At 41.0% G+C, this 22,839-nt stretch overlaps 1 protein-coding gene across 4 annotated transcripts in view; it reads right to left on the reverse strand.

Moving 5' to 3' along the window:
* Window positions 1-22,839, reverse strand: part of LOC112215963 (thymocyte selection-associated high mobility group box protein TOX) — a 124,821-nt gene that overhangs the window by 16,643 nt on the left and 85,339 nt on the right. For all 4 annotated transcript variants that reach the window (XM_042299389.1, XM_042299387.1, XM_042299390.1 and 1 more), the window contains one exon: window positions 14,737-14,997. In XM_042299389.1, the coding sequence (XP_042155323.1) occupies window positions 14,737-14,997 (261 nt within the window). The remainder of the gene's footprint in view (window positions 1-14,736; window positions 14,998-22,839) is intronic.

Genomic DNA, 22,839 nt, shown 5'->3' on the forward strand with positions numbered 1-22,839 from the left:
GACTAGGGTGTCTAATTTTTAGGGCCTTCCTCTGACACCGCCTGGTATAGAGGTCCTGGATGGCAGGAAGCTTGGCCCCAGTGATGTACTGGGCCGTACACACCATCCTCTGTAGTGCCTTGCGGTCGGGGGCCGAACAGTTGCCATACCAGGCAGTGATGCAACCTGTCAGGATGCTCTCGATGGTGCAGCTGTAAAACCTTTTGAGGATCTGAGAACCCATGCCAAATCGTTTCAGTTTCCTGAGGGGAATAGGTTTTGAAGAACCCTCTTTGTGACTGTCTTGATATGCTTGGACCATGTTAGTTTGTTGGTGATGTGGACGCCAAGGAACTTGAAGCTCTCAACCTGCTCCAGTACAGCCCCGTCGATGAGAATGGGGGCGTGCTCGGTCCTCCTTTTCCTGTAGTCCACAATCATCTCCTTTGTCTTTATCACATTGAGAGAGAGGTTATTGTCATTACACCACAGGTCCATGACCTCCTCCCTATAGGCTGTCTCATCGTTGTCAGTGATCAGGCCTACCACTGTTGTGTCATCAGCAAACGTAATGATGGTGTTGGAGTAGTGCCTGGCTGTGCAGTCATGAGTGAATAGGGAGAATAGGAGGGGACTGAGCATGCACCCATGAGGGGCCCCCGTGTTGAGGATCAGCGTGGCGGATGTGTTGTTACTAACCCTTAAAATCTGGAGGCTGCCCGTCAGGAAGTCCAGGATCCAGTTGCAGAGGAAGGTGTTTAGTCCCAGGGTCCTTAGTGATGAGCTTTGAGGGCACTGTGGTGTTGAATGCTGAGCTGTAGTCAATGAATAGCATTCTCATAAGTGTTCCTTTTGTCCAGGTGGGAAAGGGCAGTGTGGAGTGCAATAGAGATTGCATCATCTGTGGAACTGATGCGTTATGCAAATTGGAGTGGGTCTCGTGTTTCTGGGATAATGGTGTTGATGTGAGCCATGACCAACCTTTCAAAGTATTTCATGGCTACAGACGGGGAGTGCTATGGTTCGGTAGTCATTTTGGAAGGTTACCTTAGTGTTCTTGGGCACAGGGACTATGGTGGGTCTGCATGTTGGTATTACAGATTCAGACAGGGAGAGGTTGAAAATGTCAGTGAAGACACTTGCCAGCTGGTCATCTCATGCTCGGAGTACACATCCTGGTAATCCTTCTGTTGACCTGTTTAAAGGTCTTACTCATATTGGCTGCAGAGTGCGTGATCACACAGTCATCTGGACCAGCTGATGCTCTCATGCATGTTTCAGTGTTACTTGCATCGAAGCAAGCGTAGAAGTTACGTAGCTCATCTGGTAGACTCATGTCTCTGGGCAGCTCTCGGTTGTGCTTTCCTTTGTAGTCTGTAATAGTTTGCAAGCCCTGTTTGCAAGCTCAAATCCAACGAGCGTCGAAGCCGGTGTAGTACGATTCAATCTTAGTCCTGTATTAACGCTTTGACTGTTTGATGGTTCTTCGGAGGGCATAGCGGGATTTCTTATAAGCTTCCTGGTTAGAGTCCCACTCCTTGAAAGCGGCAACTCTAGCCTTTAGCTTGGTGTGAATGTTGCCTGTAATCCATGGCTTCTGGTTGGGGTATGTACGTACAGTCACTGTGGGGACAACGTCCTCGATGCACTTATTGATAAATCCAGCAACTGATGTGGTGTACTCCTCAATGCCATCAGAAGAATCCCTGAACATGTTCCAGTCTGTGCTAGCAAAACCGTCCTGTAGTTTAGCATCTGCTTCATCTGACCACTTTTTTATAGACAGAGTCACTGGTGCTTCCTGCTTTAATTTTTGTTTGTAAGCAAGAATCAGGAGGATAGAATTATGGTCAGATTTTACAAATGGAGGGCGAGAGAGAGCTTTGTATACGTCTCCGTGTGTGGAGTAAAGGTGGTCTAGAATTTGTTCCCATCTGGTTGCACATTTAACATGCTGATAGAAATTCTGTAAAACTGATTTAGGTTTCCCTGCATTAAAGCCACCGGCCACCAGGAGTGTTTGCCTCTGGATGAGCGTATTCCTGTTTGCTTATGGAGGAATACAGCTCATTGAGTGTGGTTTTAGTGCCAAGTTCGCTCTGTGGTGGTATGTTGTCAGCTACGGAAAATACAGATGAAAACTCTCTAGGTAGATAGTGTGGTCTACAGCTTATCATGAGATACTCTTCCTCGGGCTAGCATAACTTTGAGACTTCCTTAGATATCATGCACCAGCTGTTGTTTACATAAATGCATAGGCCCCCATCCGTGTCTTACCAGAGGCTGCTGTTCTGTTTTGCTGATAGAGTGTATAACCCGCTAGCTGTATGTTCTTAATGTCGTCGTTCAGCCACGACTCTGTGAAACATAAGATATTACAGTTTTTAATGTCCCGTTATGATATACAGGCTTTCAGTTCATCCCATTTATTTCACAGCGATTGAACATTAGCTAGCAGAATGGAAGGCATGGGCAGATTAGCCACTTGTCGCCTGATCCTCGCAAGGCACCCTGATCTTTTGCCTCGAAATCTCTGTTTCCTTCTCCGGCGAATCACGGGGATCGGGGCCTGGTCGGGTGTCTGCAGTATATCACTTGCGTCCGACTCATTGAAAAAGAACTCCTCGTCCAATTTGAGGTGAGTAATCCCAGTTCTGATGTCCAGAAGCTCTTTTCGGTCATAAGAGACGGTAGCAGCAACAATATGTACAAAACAAGTTCTGAACAACACGAAAAAACTAACAAAATAGGATGATTGGTTGCAAGCTGATAAGACGACAGCTTTACCGTCCAGCTCCATCACCTCATGGTAAAATCCCTGAGCGGTTTCCTTCCTTTCCGGCAACTGAGAAGGACACCTGTAGCTTTGTAGTGACTGGGTGCATTGATACACCATCCAAAGTGTAATTAAGAATTTCACCATGCGTAAAGGGATATTCAATGTCAGTTTTTTTTACCTATCTACCAATAGATGCCCTTCTTTGCAAGGCATTGGAAAACCTCTCTGGTCTCTGTGGTTGAATCTGTGTTTGAAATTCACTGTTCGACTGAGGGACCTTACAAATAATTGTATGTGTGGACTACAGAGATGAGGTAATAATTCAAATATCATGCTAAACACTATTATTGCACACAGAGTGAGTCCATGCAACTTATTATGTGACTTGTTAGGCACATTTTTACTCCTGAACTTATTTAAGCTTGCCACAACAAAGGGGTTGAATACTTATTGACTCAAGACAATTCAGCTTTTCATTTTTAATGAATTTGTTAAAAAAATATTAAAACATAATTCACTTTGATTTTAGGGGGTATTGTGTGTAGGCCAGTGACAAACAAGTCTACATTTGATTAATTTTGAACTCTGTAACACAACAAAATGTGGAAGGTCAAGGGGTGTGAATACTTTCTGAATGCACTTTACCTGTCATGGGTTTGGTGGATGCCAGGAGAACGCTTACCTGCCTGAATGGATAGTTCCAACTGTAAAGTTTGGTGGATGAGGAATAATGGTCTGGGGCTGTTTTCATGGTCTAGGCTCCTTAGTTCCAGTGAAGGGAAATCTTAACGCTACAACATACAATGACATTATAGAGGATTCTGCGTTTCCAACTTTGTGGCAACAGTTTGGGGAAGACCCTATCCTGTTTCAGCATGACAATGCCCCAGTGCATAAAACAAGGTCAATACATAAATGGTGTGGAAGAACTTGACTGGCCTGCACAGGGCCCTGACCTAAACCCCATCGGACACCTTTGGGATGAATTGGAACGCCGACTGCAAGCCAGGCTTAATCTTTCAACATCAGTGCCCAACCTCACTAATGCTCTTGTGGCTGAATGTAAGCAAGTCCCAGCAGCAATGTTCCAACATCTAGTGGAAAGCCTTCCCAGAAGAGTGGAGGCTCTTATAGCTGCAAAGGGTGGACCAAATCCATATTTTTGCCCATGATTTTGGAATGAGCTCTTCGACGAGCAGGTGGCCACATACTTTTGGTCATGTAATGTAGATGTGGAAGGGGGGGCTTCAATGTATTTCGTAAGAAGATACTTTCGAGAGCTGTATTTTCGAGAACTATACCTTTCTACATCATTTTTTAATGTGGTTCACCATTGTGTGGCCCCCTTTCATCCGGCATTGGTATCAGAATTCTGATGGCACTATGGTGTGATAAGAGCGTCTGCTAAATGAACTAAACAGAAATGTGTAAGTAAGAATAGACAATTACAAAGCATGCTGAGTATTATTCTAATGAGCTCAGCCCCGAAACAAGGTTTTGTCTAGAAGGGATACAGCTTTTGTCAAAATTGAATTTTCGTAGCAGGTTTAAGAGAACTAGGTCACGCTGTATGTCATCTAGACATGACCCTGAAACGAGGACAATAATAATACTTGTGCTTTGCAGTTAATTCTGGTATGTTCATTTTCACATATACATTTACTGTACATTTTGGTAATTTAGCAGAAACTCTTATCCAGAGTGACTTACCGTCAGTGCATTCAACTATGGTAGGTAAACAACATATCACAGCCATAACAAGTAAAACATTTCTGTAACCATTACTGAGAATGTCGTTGCTGTTCGGGCCGGCTACTTGCAAATGCATTTCTGTATTTTAAAATACAAAATACATGTATTTTGATTAAATACATTTCAAAATACAAGTATTGTGTAGTTTATTTTGATACATTGATCTTTATGGTATTTTGTAATTGTAGTTTGCCATTTTATTTTCAAATGTTTGCCCATCCCTGGTTATTGTACCCCCTTAGCTCCCTGGAAAATGGACTCTTCCAACAACTGACTTTTATAAGGAGTGCTTAATAATGCAGCTGTTGTCTATAAGCCTTTGCAGGTTTAGAAAAAGCAAAGTGGGCATGGCTTGAACTGTGGTGACTGGTTATTGGTTTTTCCTGGTTATAGATTGGCAGAGTTTTTCCTAGTCAAGTCACATGGTCATAGCCCTACCTATACCAACAAGAGACTGACGTTTATGCTTTAACTATATACCACACACATCTGGAAACGCATGTCATACTGTTCCTCTGTAAGTAAGTCTGACTGAACATCATGACCCTGAGTATATCCAGGCATATGTGCAGAGAACCACACAAATCAAAAGGAAATACTGTTCAGACCAAACAATTATGAAGAGGAAGTGTAAATGTATGTGGCACATGATATTTAAGACATGATTATATTGGTTGGAAATTAATATTATAGCCCAGGCTCTTTGACTCAGGAAATTGCAACCAAGGCAGGCATTCGGCAACGGAAAACCTCAGAACTCTTGATGATTTATGGAAAAGATATTGACATCGTTTTCCCTCAAACATACAGCATACAGACAAAACTTGCACACCAGACATGACATCTACCAATAACCTCCATTTAAAAGGATAACAGATTAGGTTGATATGAACTAAACCTACAAAATATGAATGATGGGTCGTGTGTGGCTCTGTTCAAATCCCGCTGTGGCACTGATATAAAAAAGTCTGCTCTCAATGTAAGTCTCTATGGATAAAAGCATCTGCTAAATGGCATATATATACACATGGTTGGGTACATTACTTTCTAAATGTTACCTGTCCCAAATTGTAAACAGTAACTGCACTTTTGATTACCCAAACTCAGAAATGTAATTGGATTACGTTCAGTTAGTTTTGGATTACTTTCCCCTCAAGAGGCATTAGAAGACAAAAAGGATCCAACAAATGCATTTGGTGTGTAACAGACTCGCTCAGGTGGAACAAACTTAAACTTCCGCCTTTTTTTCAATGCTGAATTGAATGTCATTGAGAACACAGCAAGGTAACGCAACGTATTTTTTTTCCACATACATAATTTCTGAATGTCAAAGTAATCTAAGGAGTAATCCTCTAGTTTAACAACAAATATATATATTTGTAATCTGATTACAATATTTTTGCTGGTATTACATGTAACCAAGGATGGAAATGAAGATGGCCCGCTAGCCTGAGGCTAGAACTTTTCTAGTACAAAATGTTCTCAACTAGCCTGATGGCTAGTACCCAAAATCCTTAAATTCCATTCCTGCATGTAACTGATTACATTGCAACCAAGGCAGGCATCTCGCAATGTAAAACCTCAGATTTCTTGATGATTTCTGGAAAAGATACTGACATTGTTTTGTACATTTAATCAGTTACTCCCAAACCCTGTATATATAATTATAGTATGTACAATGGCACTACTGTCAACCCTAAAGGAGACATTTTTAAAAGCCTTTGCCCAGCGGTGGACCTAACTAAGCACAAATTGCTGAGCCCTCGTATTTGATAATGTGGTGAAAACAGTCCTAAGTGAAAACTAATTACATTAACACTTTGCTAACGAGCTGTTGGAGAGGCCCCTGGAGGTCGGCTCTTCATAAAGAGTGGCAAAGCATCTGCCACGCACTTCCTGACTCTGCTCACGTTCTAATTGGCCCCAGTGGGTTTCTGTACACAACCGTGTTATTTAGAGGTGGGGGAATTAAATGCTCATTTTCAAACCAGGTAGGCCTACAGTGGATCTGGAAAGTATTCAGACCCCTTGACTTTTTCCTTATTTTGTTACGTTACAGCCTTATTCTAAAATGGATTTAATTACTATTTCCCCTCATCAATCTACACACAATACCCCATAATGACAAAGTGAAAATAGGTTTTTATAAATGTTAGCAAATGTATTAAAAATTTAAAACAGAAATAACTTATTTACATTAGTATTCAGACCCTTTGCTATGAGACTCGAAATTGAACTCAGGTGCATCCTGTTTCCATTAATCATCCTTGAGATGTTTCTACAACTTGATTGGAGTCCAGCTGTGGTAAATTCAATTAATTGGACATGATTTGGAAAGGCACACACCTGTCTGCAGGGATGTTTTTCAGCGGCAGGGACTGGGAGACTAGAAAAGATGAACAGAGCAAAGTACAGAGAGATCCTTCCAACAGGACAACGACCCTAAGCACACAGCCAAGACAACGCAGGAGTGGCTTCGGGACAAGTCTCTGAATGTCCTTGAGTGGCCCAGCCAGAGCCCGGACTTGAACCCGATCAAACATCTCTGGAGAGACCTGAAAACAGCATTGAGTCCCAAAAAGTTTTTAAAAAACCTGAGTCGATTTGGATGATATTTTCTTCGTTTTCTATCTGACATGGCACTCTGAATGGGGCTTTGCAGACCGAGAAGCAATACAAGAAGATAAAACTATTACTCAAACATGAACTATTAATCAAACGCTGCTGGGTTATTTCCATAGCAATAGCCCGATGGAAAAATTTGGACCCTTTAATGGCCATTTGCTGTGTTTCTCTGTAAACATCAGACCAGCAGGAGAGATGGCCAGCAACAGAATGTCAGGCAACAGAGGCATCACAGGGCCACAACCTATTGATATCAATCAAACTTTCATTTTCTATTGGAAAAAGAAAGGAAAAACACTCCAGAGCAATATTCTGCTGCATATTGACATGGCATATCTGCCTTAACACTTTAAAGGCACAATATGTCATTTCACCAGCCTGCCCCTGCCACTTTGTTTGGCAAATAGAGGAGTGGGGTTAGGTAACTACTCTTACAGTACCACTGTAACTACCCTTCAATTCAAATGTAGCTACTCTTAACTACACTCCATGAGATCAACATGAATCAATGCATTGTGGTGTCAAGACTCAAATTACATTAAAAACATAAATAAACAATGGCGTACTACAACTATACATTTCAGGTTATGACAGGGTAAGCCAGCTGTACTAAGCCAGTGTTTCCCCTGGGATATTTTTCATCAGCGGTGGCAAAGTTAGCGGGGGGAGTAGGGTGGTTATCCAACCAATTTTTTTTATGTCCTACTCTTGGCCGCAGAGACAATATGTTGTTATTTTAAAGCAAATTGCCTGCAATTCTACACAATTTGCCATGGCTTAGGTCGTGCTCTTATGCTATCTCAGTGACTCAAAATATTATAACAAAATCAATGGGGCCCCATGCCATGCCATTTTTAAAATGAATATAGGGGAAACACTGACTAAGCTCATAATGCATTTAAAAGGTTAGATGTCTATAAGTTCATAAAGGGACGCTTAATTTTTTAGTGAACCATACGTTCCGATAACAATGCAAACGATAGGGTCTCCCGGTATCCCTAATCAACTTGGCTTGGCTTATGGCTGTATAGGAGCTAACTGCTTGCTTCTACCTGCTGCTGTAGAAAGCCTAGCTGACTTGAGCTGCTGGCGTACCCATTAATTCAAGTCAGGGGTTATTTTCCAACTTCTTTCCGCTCCTGCGAAAAGCATAAGTGAGCTTAGTCAAAACTATAATCTCCTCCATGTGCACACCTTATACCACATGCTCTGCCAGTACGACTCATTCCTCTTTCTCTCTGCTCCCCTCAATGAGATGGTACAGAGATGGTGTGTAAACATAACAAATTACTAATTGTCAGGATGGGGAGGGCTGTTGTTGGTGCAACAGGCTTTGTTTGGCTGCTGACGTGCACTGTCTCATACGAAAAGACTAGATGAAAAATGTGTGTCAAATTCACTTGTAGCACAGCACCATTTATTTGGATCCCCTTCAAACACGATTTAAAGAAAGGGAAAAGGAAGACAAGAAAATGAGCAACGCTCCAGGTTCAGGCCTATTATTCTCTATAAACTTCACTTATGCTTTGAAATAACATTCAATCAATTCCACAACAGAAATAACAGTCAAGTAAATTGTGTAGGCCCTATTGTGTTCACGCCCCAAAGGACGACACGCGAGATAATGTAAATATTAACTTGCGGTCATTGCCATGAAGAAATGGTCATGCACTGAATGTGTTATGAAGTCGTCGTTATGAAGCCCTTTCAAATAAAGTGTTACTGGTTGTACAGTAGTCCTACAGTATGTATGCTACACCCTCTCTTGCTCGTAGGCCTACAGCAGCTGTGTTGAGCGAACGCTACTGCTGGTGAAAGCAGGTAGTAAGGCCTAATCCTGCGAACAGACTGTCTAACCCTAACCACAGTCGCTCCCTGGGTGAGAGTGATGGCTTCCCTGTGCGCGGGGCCACGGCTGCTATTGTAGAATCACAGAGCGTTTAATTTAAACAAATGACTATAATAATGGCTTGTTGTGTGCAGGGCTTAATTAGCATTTCAAAGGAAATGGCAAGCCCCTTTTAAATAGGCTTTGTGTCCCACTGTCTATGTGTACTGTAAGCAGGTTCCCCTCTTCAGACTAGCATGGAAAAGCAACATGTTCAGTCTGTGTAGTCTGTCAGTGCCCTTTCTACTCACTCTCTGGGGTGCGTATCAATTTGGTAAATCGCTTCCTTCCCTCTGCTCTTACTTTCTGGATACTGATGTTATAATTGTACTAGGTTTATGTTAGTTATACTAAATAGTGAGTATGCTTCTCCCTTTTGTGCTTCTTCTCTCCATGATAAAATCTTACCTTAGAGTACTTTACTGTACTGGAACTAATATGTACTGCAACATGAAAATGTATAACTATTTTCATCAGGATAAAAAGTGCTTCTCCAAATTCAATTGTTTACTCAATTATAACATACTCATAATCTCAGAAAGTCAGCTCATGCAATGTTACAAAAACTCTACGACCATGCTGTTTTAAATATTAATTTGTCTTAACAGTCGCCTAAGGTTATTTGAATTAGCAGCATGAATATTCATGGCTGCAATGAATGCTCATTTGTTTTTGATGTTTAATCCTTTAACACACCTCTTCATTTCTTTACTCTCATCCATGCACGAGCATCCAAAAGCAAAGCTGTACTTTTATTATACACTGAATCATAGTGCCCTGACTATTATTGAGTTCCTGTGAAAGTGAAACAAGATGTCATATATGTTCCAGTTGAAGGCAACGGTGCAGGCAGGTCACATTAGATGTGTCTCAGGCCTGCCCAGACTGTCTGGAATGGGACTTCATTGCTAACTTCACTTCAAACAGCAGAAATCGTCCATCTTTAGCCCCACATGTAATCATTATTATTCATCCTGAGGTTATGCTGTTTGAATATGACCATTCATGTTTTTAAGATCAGATACTGATTTGTACAATATGTGACTGGCTCTTTCTGACCTTGTTCAACATTTGATTCGCTTTCCATGTACTATGATTCTGTCAATAACTGCAGCCATCGATACACTTTTTGTGTTGCTGCTTTTAAAATGGTTGTGTTGTTTTTCCTCGCTGTCTATGCCCCGGTCTATGTCCTAAAGGCCAAGTGATGCAATACACATTTCCTTTAACAGATTAAATTAAGTTAAGCTAACATTCAGTGAGTCTGACTAAAATGTATGCCGAAAACACACACAAACAGCCACAGGCAGTTTCAAAACTAACACTTTGTGTAGATCTAAAACGGGTTATAAAGAACATCTAGAAGTACCTGTAAAACACCCCACATGATTAAAGTGATAGTTCATCCAAATTTAAGAATTGTTTATTGGTCCCTTACCCTGAACGGAGTCTATGGACAAGGAGACAGTATTCTATACTTGGGCATGTCATTTAAAACATGTGATATTGAGTACATTGATTTCCATTTAAACACATTTTCTAATAAGGATGAACTATCCCTTCAGTGTGTTATTATTGGGTAGCAGCATAGTCAACTATTTTTTATATTGATAAAGCAAGTATGGCCTTCAACAGTCTGAAAATAACATTGGCTTTGCATCACAACAGTAATGTCAACTAGACACTATTCATAGTCTAACAATAACCCAAATTTAAAGTATTTAGACAACAGATATTCCTGAATACGGACAGCCTGTGGTCTAATGACAGATGCACCCTGCCAGAAATAGTTACGTAGCTCCACATGTTTAACTAGATTGAACAAATCCCCTAATTCGAACAATGTGAGTTCTACATTAACTTGCAGATTATACTGAGCTTTTGGGGCGGTGGGCAGTTTGCCAAACCACCCTCATTATGCTTGTAAGGAGACGTCGGCTGGCGTTCAGTTTTAATATTTAAACGTCCCGGCGTCCCCCTTGGCACTGTGCCTGTCCCCATCCTCGACACATTGCCGCCTGCCGGAGAATTCCCTCCTCTTTTTCAAATAATTCCCTCCTCTTCTTCTTGCAAACATAAGCCAGACGATCCAGGCTCGGGATCTGGTGGCCAGTCAAACATGACGCCCCCCACAGTAGCACACTGAGGAGAAAGCAACGTTGACAGTGATAGGTCTCCATGCAGGCATAATGAGATCTCCATCAAGCTTAGAAATGAAGTATTGTTCAATGTCCCATTCAAACTTTGTGTTCGTCTGCCCTTAGACAACAGAGTTTTTTGGGCATTGGAGAACCCATGTCGATAGACTTTACTCTATAAGTAGTGTCGGCTGCTGCCGTCTGACCACTGGAAAGCACCTCAGCCAAATGAGTAGTGGGCCGCTGACTTTACCGATAACAAGCCACCGTAAACTTCTAATTAAGGATAACATATCCGAACCATTCCAGCATGTTTTGGAAACTTATTTTGCTAGCTGTTTAAACGTGTGGTATGTCATTATTGTAATTAGCAACAAAGGCAGAGTTTGTTGTCAGCTACTACATACAAATGCATTGTAGAAAGGCAGGCTAAGATTCAAAGTCTCAGATGAAACATACAGTAGCTTGACGTAAATAGGAATTTCATTTAACTATCATAAAAAATACTACTACTTTCATATCCAAGTCAAAAGCTACATATCGTATCAACATTTAGTTGCTTCAGCCCATTTTCCCCCCCATCTCCTGCAGATCATCCTGTGAATTAGCAGCTAATTATTTAGCCTTCTGAGCAGTCAGAATGAACTGAGAGGGAGGAGCCTGTCAAAGATGAGATTAATTCATAGAAAAGAATATGAGGTTTCTAAATGAGTGGAAGGGTATTATCATGTGCTCCACCAGTGACCAGAGATTTGGGATATTTGTGCCACTGCTCTCAGTAATAAAAAAAAATCAATTTGAGACATCTATGACAAGAAATGAACAAGTGGGCTTATATGACTATGTCTATTTCTACAATTATGTTGATGCTCATGGTCAGATCAACTGCTGACAATACTGTAATGCCTTAAATCTGGGATGTTAAACTCATTCCACGGGTTCAGTTTTTTTTTGTGTCTGTGTTTTTTTTTTCTCCTTTCAATTACGCCCTAGACAACCAGGCGAGGGGAGTTCCTCACTAATTAGTGACCTTAATTCACCAATTAAGTACAAGGGAGGAGCGAAAACCCGCAGACCCTGGGCCTTCCGTGGAATGAGTATGACACATGTGCCTTTAAAGGGGTAGTTCAGCAAACGTACATATTTAAAAAATAGTGGCTAGTTTAACAAAAGCAAAAGGATTGCCGTCACTCCTTGTCCTAAAGACTGCTTTCAAGGTTAGACAACACATATTAAGAGTATGTAATTTCCCTGAACTATCTCTTTAAAACTGTTTGCGATGTGAGACCATGAGGTGCATGGAGAATCCTAAAGCAGAGAGAAGTTTCCTGAGCTTTAGCCTTAGGCTAAATGTTGTACTCAAACCAGCAACATCATCCCCAGAGATGAGCAATGTCTATTGCTCCAGCTGAGCTTGTAGTTCTGTATTTGTAAAGGAGTTTACATACCCTGTAGGATAGTTATCATTGCTGATATGGACTGTTTGCTTGAGGCATTGCTGTTGAATCAACTCATTTTCTTATCGGTTACAGTACAGCTACAATGAAAGAAAACACTTGACAATGAATTATAATGTTTCAATGTAATAATAATAATGATCAGCATATGCCTTCATCGAATACTAAGGAAACCTTTATGTTTTGCATTACCCCACGTTGAAAAACCGCACTTTCTGCCTTTTTCGACACAGTATGTTCCTAAAACACAAATACCGTGCTGTGGCTATGACAAAAATATGAATTTCATCTGTCAATTATGCCTTTATTGGCATGAAATTAAGGTTCATTGACATCATAGGAAAAACGTCAAATGAAACATCCTCATCTTCAATTCCTTTAAGATATTTCATGCTATACGTTTCCATGCCTCTGCCTGAGAAATAAGCTCCTCTTGTCCCCAGAGATAATAAATGAATTACATTTTTTTCCTTATCGGTTATCTTTTTTTCCCAGAGTAAGCTATTACTTGCTCAGGTTGCTAGGCAACAGGAAATATTAATAGTCACTATTATTAGCCAGGCTCCAGTAGAGTAGTACTAAAATGAGGAAGTGGAAAACATGAATGTGTTACATAAATCTTTGGACCGTTCACGGTGTGTGCAAGTCTCTGTTTGTGCAGTGATTTATGGCGATGACGATTCATTTATGAGAAAAGGGGGTGTGAAATAAGAAAATGGAACATTACCCTGAAGGACTACTTGAAAATAAATTATGGCAAAGGTGAAACAAAAGCTGTTAATAAACCAGGACTCTCTTTCTCAAAGAAATGTTATTGGCCTAATACACCAAGTAGGAAAGGGAGCAGCTTTCTCCCATACGTAAATGTCTATGTTTGTGCGCGTAAGCACATACGCATGGCATGCACATGAACACGCACCCGTGCATGCCTCATTCCAATTGTGTCAATTAATGCGGTCTTTGCTATGACAAATAGTAGCTCGAGCATTTTCTGACCACTGGCAAATGTATAACTAAAGAAATAAACGCAAAAAAAACACAATACGTAGCCTACTATATATCACTATACCACCCATATTCAGCTCACTGGTATGTTCAACACAGTGACTTAAGCCCAGTCTGCCACACACATAAAATGTACAACATATGCACTTTGATTCCAAAATCGCATAAGACCTGATTAACCAAGGATAAATGCCACGGATGCTCACATTAAACCATGAATATTTATAACCCAAAAGTTATATTTGTGTCAGATGAAAGTATATAAAACTGAATTATTCACACGCAGGTCCTCCATAATTCATCTCGTTCGATTTCGTGATTAAAAAACTTGAATGTGTACGCCAGGGGTGTTTGCATGTTCAGTGTGAACCATGTTTAACACGTGAAATAGACGCTTACTGGCGTTGGAATGGAGGTCCTCGGCATCCTTATGAAGGAGAAAAGTAGCTGACAAGGGAGAACCCTTTCTCCTCCAAGACCCCCCTTTTTCCGCCTTGTCTATTAGAGACTGAATGAAAATGTGCACCGCACAGCTCGTTGCTCCCTTTCTGTGTTCACTTTGAGCGAATCAAATCTTTTTGAGTTTGACGATTTGAATAGACATGAAGGAGTCTGTCGCAAAGGTCTGGGAGTTAAAAAGCATCATGTGTAAAGCAAAATTGTTGCATGTGTCTGCTGGGGTCTCTGTAAGCTTTTGTTCCACACTCTGTAATAGGCCTGTTAGACGGCTGCAAATTGAAACGAGCGTGTTTCCCTGTTCTAAAACCAGAACATGTCCCTTATGAAGCCACACTGAAAATATGTGGCAATTAACAAACCATTGAATTGAATCCTACTCTGCATTGGCAAACAAATACTGGTTATACCTTCATACCAACCCTAACAACAGTCCAACGACGACAAAACAACCAATTCAATTGTCATACATGCTCATAAACAAGTCGTGCAATGCATTATAACTGCATCCTAATGCGTTATACCTGCAGGCTTTAAGAAAAGTGTTCGCAAACATTCCATGACGATATACATAAACCAACCTGCAGCTCTGGATGAGTGAGGAGGAGAAAGAGGAAGAGACAGAAGAGGAGAAAGACTGTAACTGGTGAATCTTACCGAGTGCATGTTATGCCCCGAGAGAAGATGGCTATCTTGGCTCAGCATGTTGGACATCATGAGGGCTGCGGGCAGCTCCGGGTAGGAGTAGGGGTTGAGCAGGCCGTTGTGGGGCAGCGAGTGAAAGGTGTAGCCTGACTCAGGGTCCATAAGGTGCAGCAGAGAAGGATCCGCGTGGTTGGGGGGCGTAATGGGGGGGATCTCGTAGTCTTCATCCCCTCCTCCTCCACTGTTGCTTCCTCGGCCCTGACTGGAGTAGTTCTGAGAGGGGAGACAAGGTGATGGGATGAGTTTCAAGTTCAAGGTTCACATTTTCAGTTTATTTTCCATTTGTGATGAACACATTGGAAACCTTGCTAACTCGAGTTCTTACGGTAAAATGAGTGATATGGTGAGAGTGTAGAGCATAGGAGTTGAGATAATGAAATAAAATATAACAGCAAATGCCATCGTTCATGATGCCACAAATTACAGTCATCTAGTAGGAGATTAAACTACCATGAATTCAACTGAAACCACAACTGCACATGCTTCTCTACGTAGGAAAACATGAATATACAAATCCTACTTTAATAACCAATACTAATGTGCTCACTCAGCTTTTGAAATCAATCCTAGAGCATGTTATAATGCAGAATGATGTAAAGCTCTCTCTGACTAGGGGGCCTCAGAGTCAGCCCAGAAAGCAGGAGCATGTACAAACAAAGAAATCTGTTTGTGATGATGAAAATAATTTACTTCAATGTCTTTTGAAGATGAATGGCTTATTAATCAAGAAGCCAAACAAATCTTTACTCGTGGAGCACTGGCAACAAACACCAGGGTTGGGGTCAATTACTTTAACTCTTTGAATTAAAGATCCTCACATTGACTAACATTTCTCAATGTTCTGATTAATAATGGGATTTCAATCAAATTCCTGAACTGAATTTGGTGGAGATGGAGTTAACTAAATTCCCCTGACAGTCTTGACGTCATGAGTTGTATCTAAGGTGACTAAATAACTCTTCTCTCCCTCTATCAGAACAAGGTGAAAAACGTTCTCATGATTCTGCATATGTAAATCAGGTGGTAGAGAAGGAAGCCTCACTGTGGTATCTTCAAGGGCCATCTTGACATAATATTATGCTGAGAAATATGGTTTTGCACTCTCAAAAGCACACTGAGGGTATTCACCAGGGAATGAAAAGCAATTTTGTCAGAGGCAATCTGATGCTGACTCCCTTTATAATGACTGGGGAAAATTAATCATCACAAATGGTATTCCAGTGTCAGCCATTCAAGAGCTTTTTAATAGAATTTTTATGATTCATGTCTCGGGGTACACATCAAGCAGTCCGTTCTGCAACATTTCAGAAATCAATTCAATATCATCTTCGTGTAGGCCGTCACCTCGCCTGCCAGAGCAGCCATTTATCTTGCAAACAAATACTTTTAGCAAACAAATGGAAAGAAATACTGAGGAAAATAAAGCATGGTCCAACAGGCTGTGTTGGTGCATGGAACCAAGATAAAAGGCTGGGTTTTTTTCTTGATGTTTTCATGACATACACTTTACATGTGTACGGGCTGATAACACAATACTACAATTACTATTGTATTCAACTTCAGTGAGAGCTCGTATTCTCACAAAACAGGTTAATGACAACCCATATTTATTTTCTACTTTGTCCATCGGAATTGCACTTCTCAAAACACTTTCAAGGGCAGTGCTACTATAGTTTTGTCTAATGAGCAAGATAAATATTGCATATTATTGTAATATATAAGGATTTCTTGAAAAAAAGGCAAATATGTCCACTTAGCAAGTATTTTCAAGTATGTCATTTGGGAACACCATAATTAGACTACTGCAGAAAGTCCTATGAATTTATCTGGCTCTAATCAGTCCTATTATTCTCTGAATGAACCTACCAATGGTATTGAAGGGATACTTTATGGGACTCTGTGTGGTTTGTCATAACTTGGCTATACAGTAATATGAGGTAGTTTACTGTGCATTTGAACATGTGCACAACAATGAAAGAACAGCTGTTATTAAGACACTTTATGACATCAAGTATCAATTAGATACTTGAATCTAGGATACATTTATTGACTGTTACACTATATATACAAAAGTATGTGGACACCGCTTCTAATTAGTTGAATCTGCTATTTCAGCCACACCCGTAAAATCGAGTAAACAGCCATGCAATCTCCAAAGACTAACATTGGCAGTAGAATGACCTTACTGAAGAGCTCAGTGACTTTCAACGTGGCACCGTCATATGATGCCACCTTTCCAACAAGTCAGTTCGTCAAATTCCTGCCCTGCTAGAGCTGCCCCGGCTATTATTGTGAAGTGGAAATGTCTCTGAGTAACAACGGCATGTAGAGTGTAAAAATTGTCTGTCCTCGGTTGAAACACTCACTATCGACTTCCAAACTGCCTCTGGAAGCAACGTCAGCACAATAACTGTCATCGGAAGCTTCGTGAAATGGGTTTCCATGGCCGAGCAGCCGCACACAAGGCTAAGATCACCATGCACAATGCCAAGCATCGGCTTGAGTGGTGTAAAGCTCGCCGTAATTGAATGGGATTTATTTTGAGTAACAGACATATACAACAAAATGTACAACGTAGAACCAGAGGATATCACTTGAAAGTATTCATTAAAATGCCTGTTTTTCCAAAGTGGTCCTCGGTGGTAAAAACAATAACACATATAATGACAAAAGGCAAGACAAAATTACAAACAACCATAAATACATTCATTTATATTGACATCCTAAAAAGTGACACTATTCACTTCACTTCTCCCTAACCTTAAAAATCAACCATATTCATTTCACATTAAAACACTCTGTCCATTGCACATCATACATGTAATTCAAATAAATACTCCTGACCAGCAGTAGGGGGCACAAGGGGCAGTGGAGTGGTTTCTCTTACTTAGACAACCTTGTTCAAATGAACATTTTACAAGACATAACACTAGATCTGGTATTGTAACTGTGTTGGTTATTGAGCATATCAATGTGGTTCTTCATATAACCTGTGGCAAGATCATTTAAGATGTCAAACATAATGATTAAGTTTAATTAAGTTTGACTCCAAAGGCAACATGCCCACCTCCCGGAAGTCCTGTACCCCTGTGTGGGTCCTAGGGGGGACATTCAGCATATACCTGATAACATTATTTTGCAGGCCCTGCATATAACTTTTTTGATAGCCCACTATACCAAGCAGAGCAGGCATAATCAAAATGACACGGGATCAAGGTTGAGACAAGCAGTTTCTTAACTTCGATGTTAAAATATCAATCATTTCAATTTATTCGCCATTTTAGAAATCATTTCAGCAGCAATCAGATCTCCAGAAAGGGATTGATCTCGGGACACACCAAAATAAGTTACACTTGTTTTAGGTTCAATCTCCTTGTCTGCATAGTTTACCCTTATATTGTCAGCCCTAAGCAATCTACGTTTTGTTCCAAACAAAATCACTAAAGTGTTTCCCAAACTTAGCGACATATTGTTGTCAGTCAACCAATCTCTAACAAAATGCAATTCTTTACTCAGGGTTTCCTTTATGTAAACTGTATCCATCCCTGATACCAGTATGGCTGAGTCATCAGCATAAAGCACTTTACTGTACTTGGCATATCATTAACGCATATAAGAAATAAGAGAGGCCCTAAAATTGATACCTGCGGTACTGCACAGGATATTTATTTGGCCTCTGACAGAACATCGCCAACATTACATACTTGTGTTCTGTTGGTGAGATAAGACCCAAACCAATTCACTGCTACACCATTTAGACCCATGCATTTCAGTTTCATCAGGAGAATATCATGGTCCACTGTGTCAAAAGCTTTCTGCAAGTCTAACATGACCATTCCTGTATAGTTCCCCTTCTCACTTTCCTGCTTGTTGTGTCAAAAAGGTGGATAAGGCAAGTATCATTGGAATGAGCATCTTCTAAAGCCAGATTGGACTCTCGAGCAATGGAAACGCGTTCTCTGGAGTGATGAATCACGCTTCACCATCTGGCAGTTCGACAGACTAATCTGGGTTAGGCGGATGCCTGGAGAACGCTACCTGCCCCAATGCATAGTGCCAGCTGTAAAGTTTGGTAGAGGAGGAATTTTGGTCTAGGGCTGTTTTTCATGGTTTGGGCTAGGTCCCTTAATTCCAGTGAAGGGAAATCTTAACGCTACAACATACAATGACATTCTAGACGATTCTGTGCTTCCAACTTTGTGGCAACAGTTTGGGGAAGGCATTTTCCTGTTTCAGCATAACAATGCCCACATGCACAAAATGAGGTCAATACAGAAATGGTTTGTTGAGATTAGTGTGGAAGAACTTGACTGGCCTGCACAGATCCCTGACCTCAACCCCATCGAACACCTTGGGATGAATTGGAATGCCGACTGCGAGCCAGGCCCAATCACCCAACATCCGTGCCCGAACTGACTAATGCTCTTGTGGCATTAGTTCCCGCATGTTCCAACATCTAGTGGAAAGCCTTTCCAGAAGAGTGGAGGCTGTTATAGTAGCAAAGGGAGGATAAACACCATATTAATGTCCATGATTTTGGAATGAGCTGTTCAACAAGCAGGTGTCCACATACTTTTGGTAAAGCAGTGTATGTTGCTAAGACGTTACGAAACGCTAGCTTCTTTGCTTGTATGGATTCACCACTTTTTAAATGCTTAAAATGGCTAAAGCTTCCCCTGCATTTCATCCAGCTTTTATCCGAACTACCACAACATGTATTTCAGACAATTCATTCTCCAAGATTAAAGTAAATTGATGTAGGATTCATGTTAGAAGATTTGAATGCTGCAAGAGGCGATTTTACAATCAGGCCTTCCATTCTTTTAACAGGTCTGTTGGATGCCCTTGAGGATAAAATGTGGGACAAGGACATTACAAGTTTAATATGTTCAAATACAGATAAATAATTCATATATCTACTGTCTTTCAGGACATTGCGGCTGCGGAGAAAACAGAAGGGGTCAAAACTAAATGTAAAATTCAACCTCGCTACCCAACCATCGCACTCCCATGAAAGGTGAAATGTTTTGGTTTTTTTTGCGGAGAAAAAAATGCTTGTAAAGCTCTGAGGACACGACACAACTCCTCCTCTCTACAATTCCATTCCACATGTAGGCTGTCCACATATGCGATAATCTAACACCGGTGATTATATGGATTCATATCAATGTTGAATAAAAATATTGGATAAATCCACTAGTATCCCACAGCATATATGACAGTTGGATTAGGATAGGCTACTCAAACACAACACAACATTACATTCTAGGACTAGATCCAGCAGCCAAGAAGAGCCTCTTGAGCAGAGAGAGGACAAAAACGACACTCAGCAACGAGAACGAGTGCGTGTTTCAGAACGATGGTCAAAAAGACAAAGGACAGTGCGTTGGGGCACGTGACCTATCCACCAGGCTTTCAATTGACACAAAATTCCATTGGGTTTTATGCATCAGCAGAACCAGCCATCTACAATAGATGGCAATGGCAATAAATGGCCCTCGATTGAAAAAGAGCAGAAGATGGATTTCAGAGCCGGCTGACTGACAGCCAGGTAGAACTGGGATAAGTAACCTGAAAAGGGGGCGGTTTTCACCATCCAATCCCGTGTCAGGGTCACAGGTGATGTCCTTCAGAAGCCTTGGGGAGGGGGAGTGCGGTATCTTCCATCCTGCTCCCCTCACTGGCAATTCCCTCAAATGTCACACCAAAATAGATCTAATTTAGTTGGGTAAAAAACCCCTCTCCACACTCCATTACAGCTGTGTGTGGCCTATTTGAGCTGAGCTCGATCTCCACCAAAACCACATCAAAATAAATTATATGTGGAAGACTTTTGACCAGAGTGGAAAAAGAAACACACCATAATATGCTGACAGTCCCCTGAAATCTGGCACTAGAATTACCCCCAATGTTTTTGTATATGTTTACATCACTTATTTTCTTGATTTCACACCATTTCAGATGTCACAAGACAGCCATCCTGGGATAACATCAACGTCCTCTGTCGAATACTCGTGTATTAGCCTTTCTCCGGTGGTCGGCTGCATCATTAGATTCATTTACATTATTGCTTCTTCAAAGGACATTCAGCGTAGTACGTGATGGATGTGTTTTCAGAGAGAGTGGTGAAATCAAGTTCACTGCAACGTTACGTCAAAGACGCGGTCCTGATTAAAACATTTATTCAGCTCGACTGCTTCACCGCACAGACGTGGCAACGCAATCGTTGCATTTGTCTCGAGCAGGTGGATCGGAATACAAGAAATAAAAAGAGTGCGACGTACCACCTTAAACCTAAAATAAGTAACAAAGTCATTTTGTGTGGAAGTCAAACATTTGTTGTACATCGGAGGCAGAGACCTTGCATATGCTTTACATCGCCCGTCTCCCCTTGTCTATAGCAGGGACACACGCTGTTTAAATGGCCCAAATGTTGATTTAGACAGTCAAAAGCTGTTATTTTTTGTGAACATCACTAATGTCGTGATACGTTTGGTAAAGTAATAAAGAACGTGAATGATCTTGGGTAGATGTTTCTACAACAGATTATAACTATATATGGACATATTATAAATGTATGAAAAGGCTTATTCCTTCACATTGTTTAAGTATTTTTGTATATGTTTTATTATACTTTTATTATGTACTAGATCATATGGGTTGAAAAGTGTCTTCTTTCCTCAGACGGGGTAATAAGTGTATGTATAAAGAAATAAAGCTCTGACAGACTCCTACAATTGTTTGAAACATCCAGAAAGCATGATCTTTGTCAGGGGCCAAAAACAGGGATATTTGTGGTGCACCACATTTCCGTATTTCATCCATTCATTGTGGTTAAAATCACAAGAATAAATAAAAGATGTCAGCCTGTAGTCACTCTTCCCACTAGGGGAATGTGGAAGCCCTGGTAATCACATACGGCACAATAGCCTACCCATAATCCTCATTTATTTTTTATTTCCGTGATGTCATTCTCTTTAAGCCGTGGCAAACAGGGGGGGGGGTGATGATCCCTCATGTTCTTTCTCTATGCCCTCATTCCAGTCAGGGTAATAAGAGAACATTGTGATTTACTTCCACTGAACCGCGAGGAGTGCATCAGAGAGAATCTACTGCGGCAGGGCCATTCATATAGATTTAACTTTCCACAGTATTATACCAGATGTCTACACGTCTATTGTATTTCAGGCATGACCTTGGTCTCCATATGATGAGAAAGATCACTGGGGGGGGGAGAGCGAGAGAGAGAAAGAGAGAGAGCGAGAGAGAGAGAGAGAGAGAGAGGGTGGGGGGAGAAAAAAAGCTAAAACTATTTAGTCCTCTCTAAATCCCTCCGCAACAGCAATACTGCATATGGAGTGGAGCTGAAAATAGATCCAAGGTTTCAAGTTCTCATAAAAGAGTGCATGAATCATTCAGTTTACTTCCCCTGCTGATAAGGTGGTTTTAAGATGTTAGCACGATGTACATTTAGATGAGGAGGACCTAGCGAGTCACAGTCAAAGGAGGGCGTTCACTAGATCATCCTCATGCACTTTACTCCAGACCTGAGTTCAACTACTATTTGAAATATTTCAAATGCGCATCTGTCTGGAGTACCAGATCTTTTGCAACTATCCTATTGGTTCCATTGCGCCAGGCAAGCTCAATCAAGCCCAGCTTAAAAGCATTTTTAATGATTTGAAATAGTATTTTTGAAGTCTGCTACAATACTAAAGATATTGGGATAGTCTTGTATCGGTCCTGTTGTCTAGTCCAGTAGAACCTGAAACATAAAGGGAAATCTCAGCTAAAACTGGAACGCACTCACAGAGATTGTGGTGACCCTAGGCCCATTTCTTCTTTCATTTCTACTCCTTCAGAAGCTGATGATAATTGGATTTATTGGCTGACATAGGCTGACCTACATAAGACGACCCTAACAAATCCTCTCAGCATGGGTGTGGGCATCCTATTCCCTCAATGTTGTCTCAATGTTGTCTCAATGTTGAAGGAGCATATTTTTGGGGTGTAACTGCTTTAGAATAACAGTACACAACAGATAGAGGTAGACGA

The sequence above is a fragment of the Oncorhynchus tshawytscha genome, linkage group LG16, assembly GCF_018296145.1.
Source record: "Oncorhynchus tshawytscha isolate Ot180627B linkage group LG16, Otsh_v2.0, whole genome shotgun sequence".
NCBI lineage: Eukaryota > Metazoa > Chordata > Actinopteri > Salmoniformes > Salmonidae > Oncorhynchus > Oncorhynchus tshawytscha.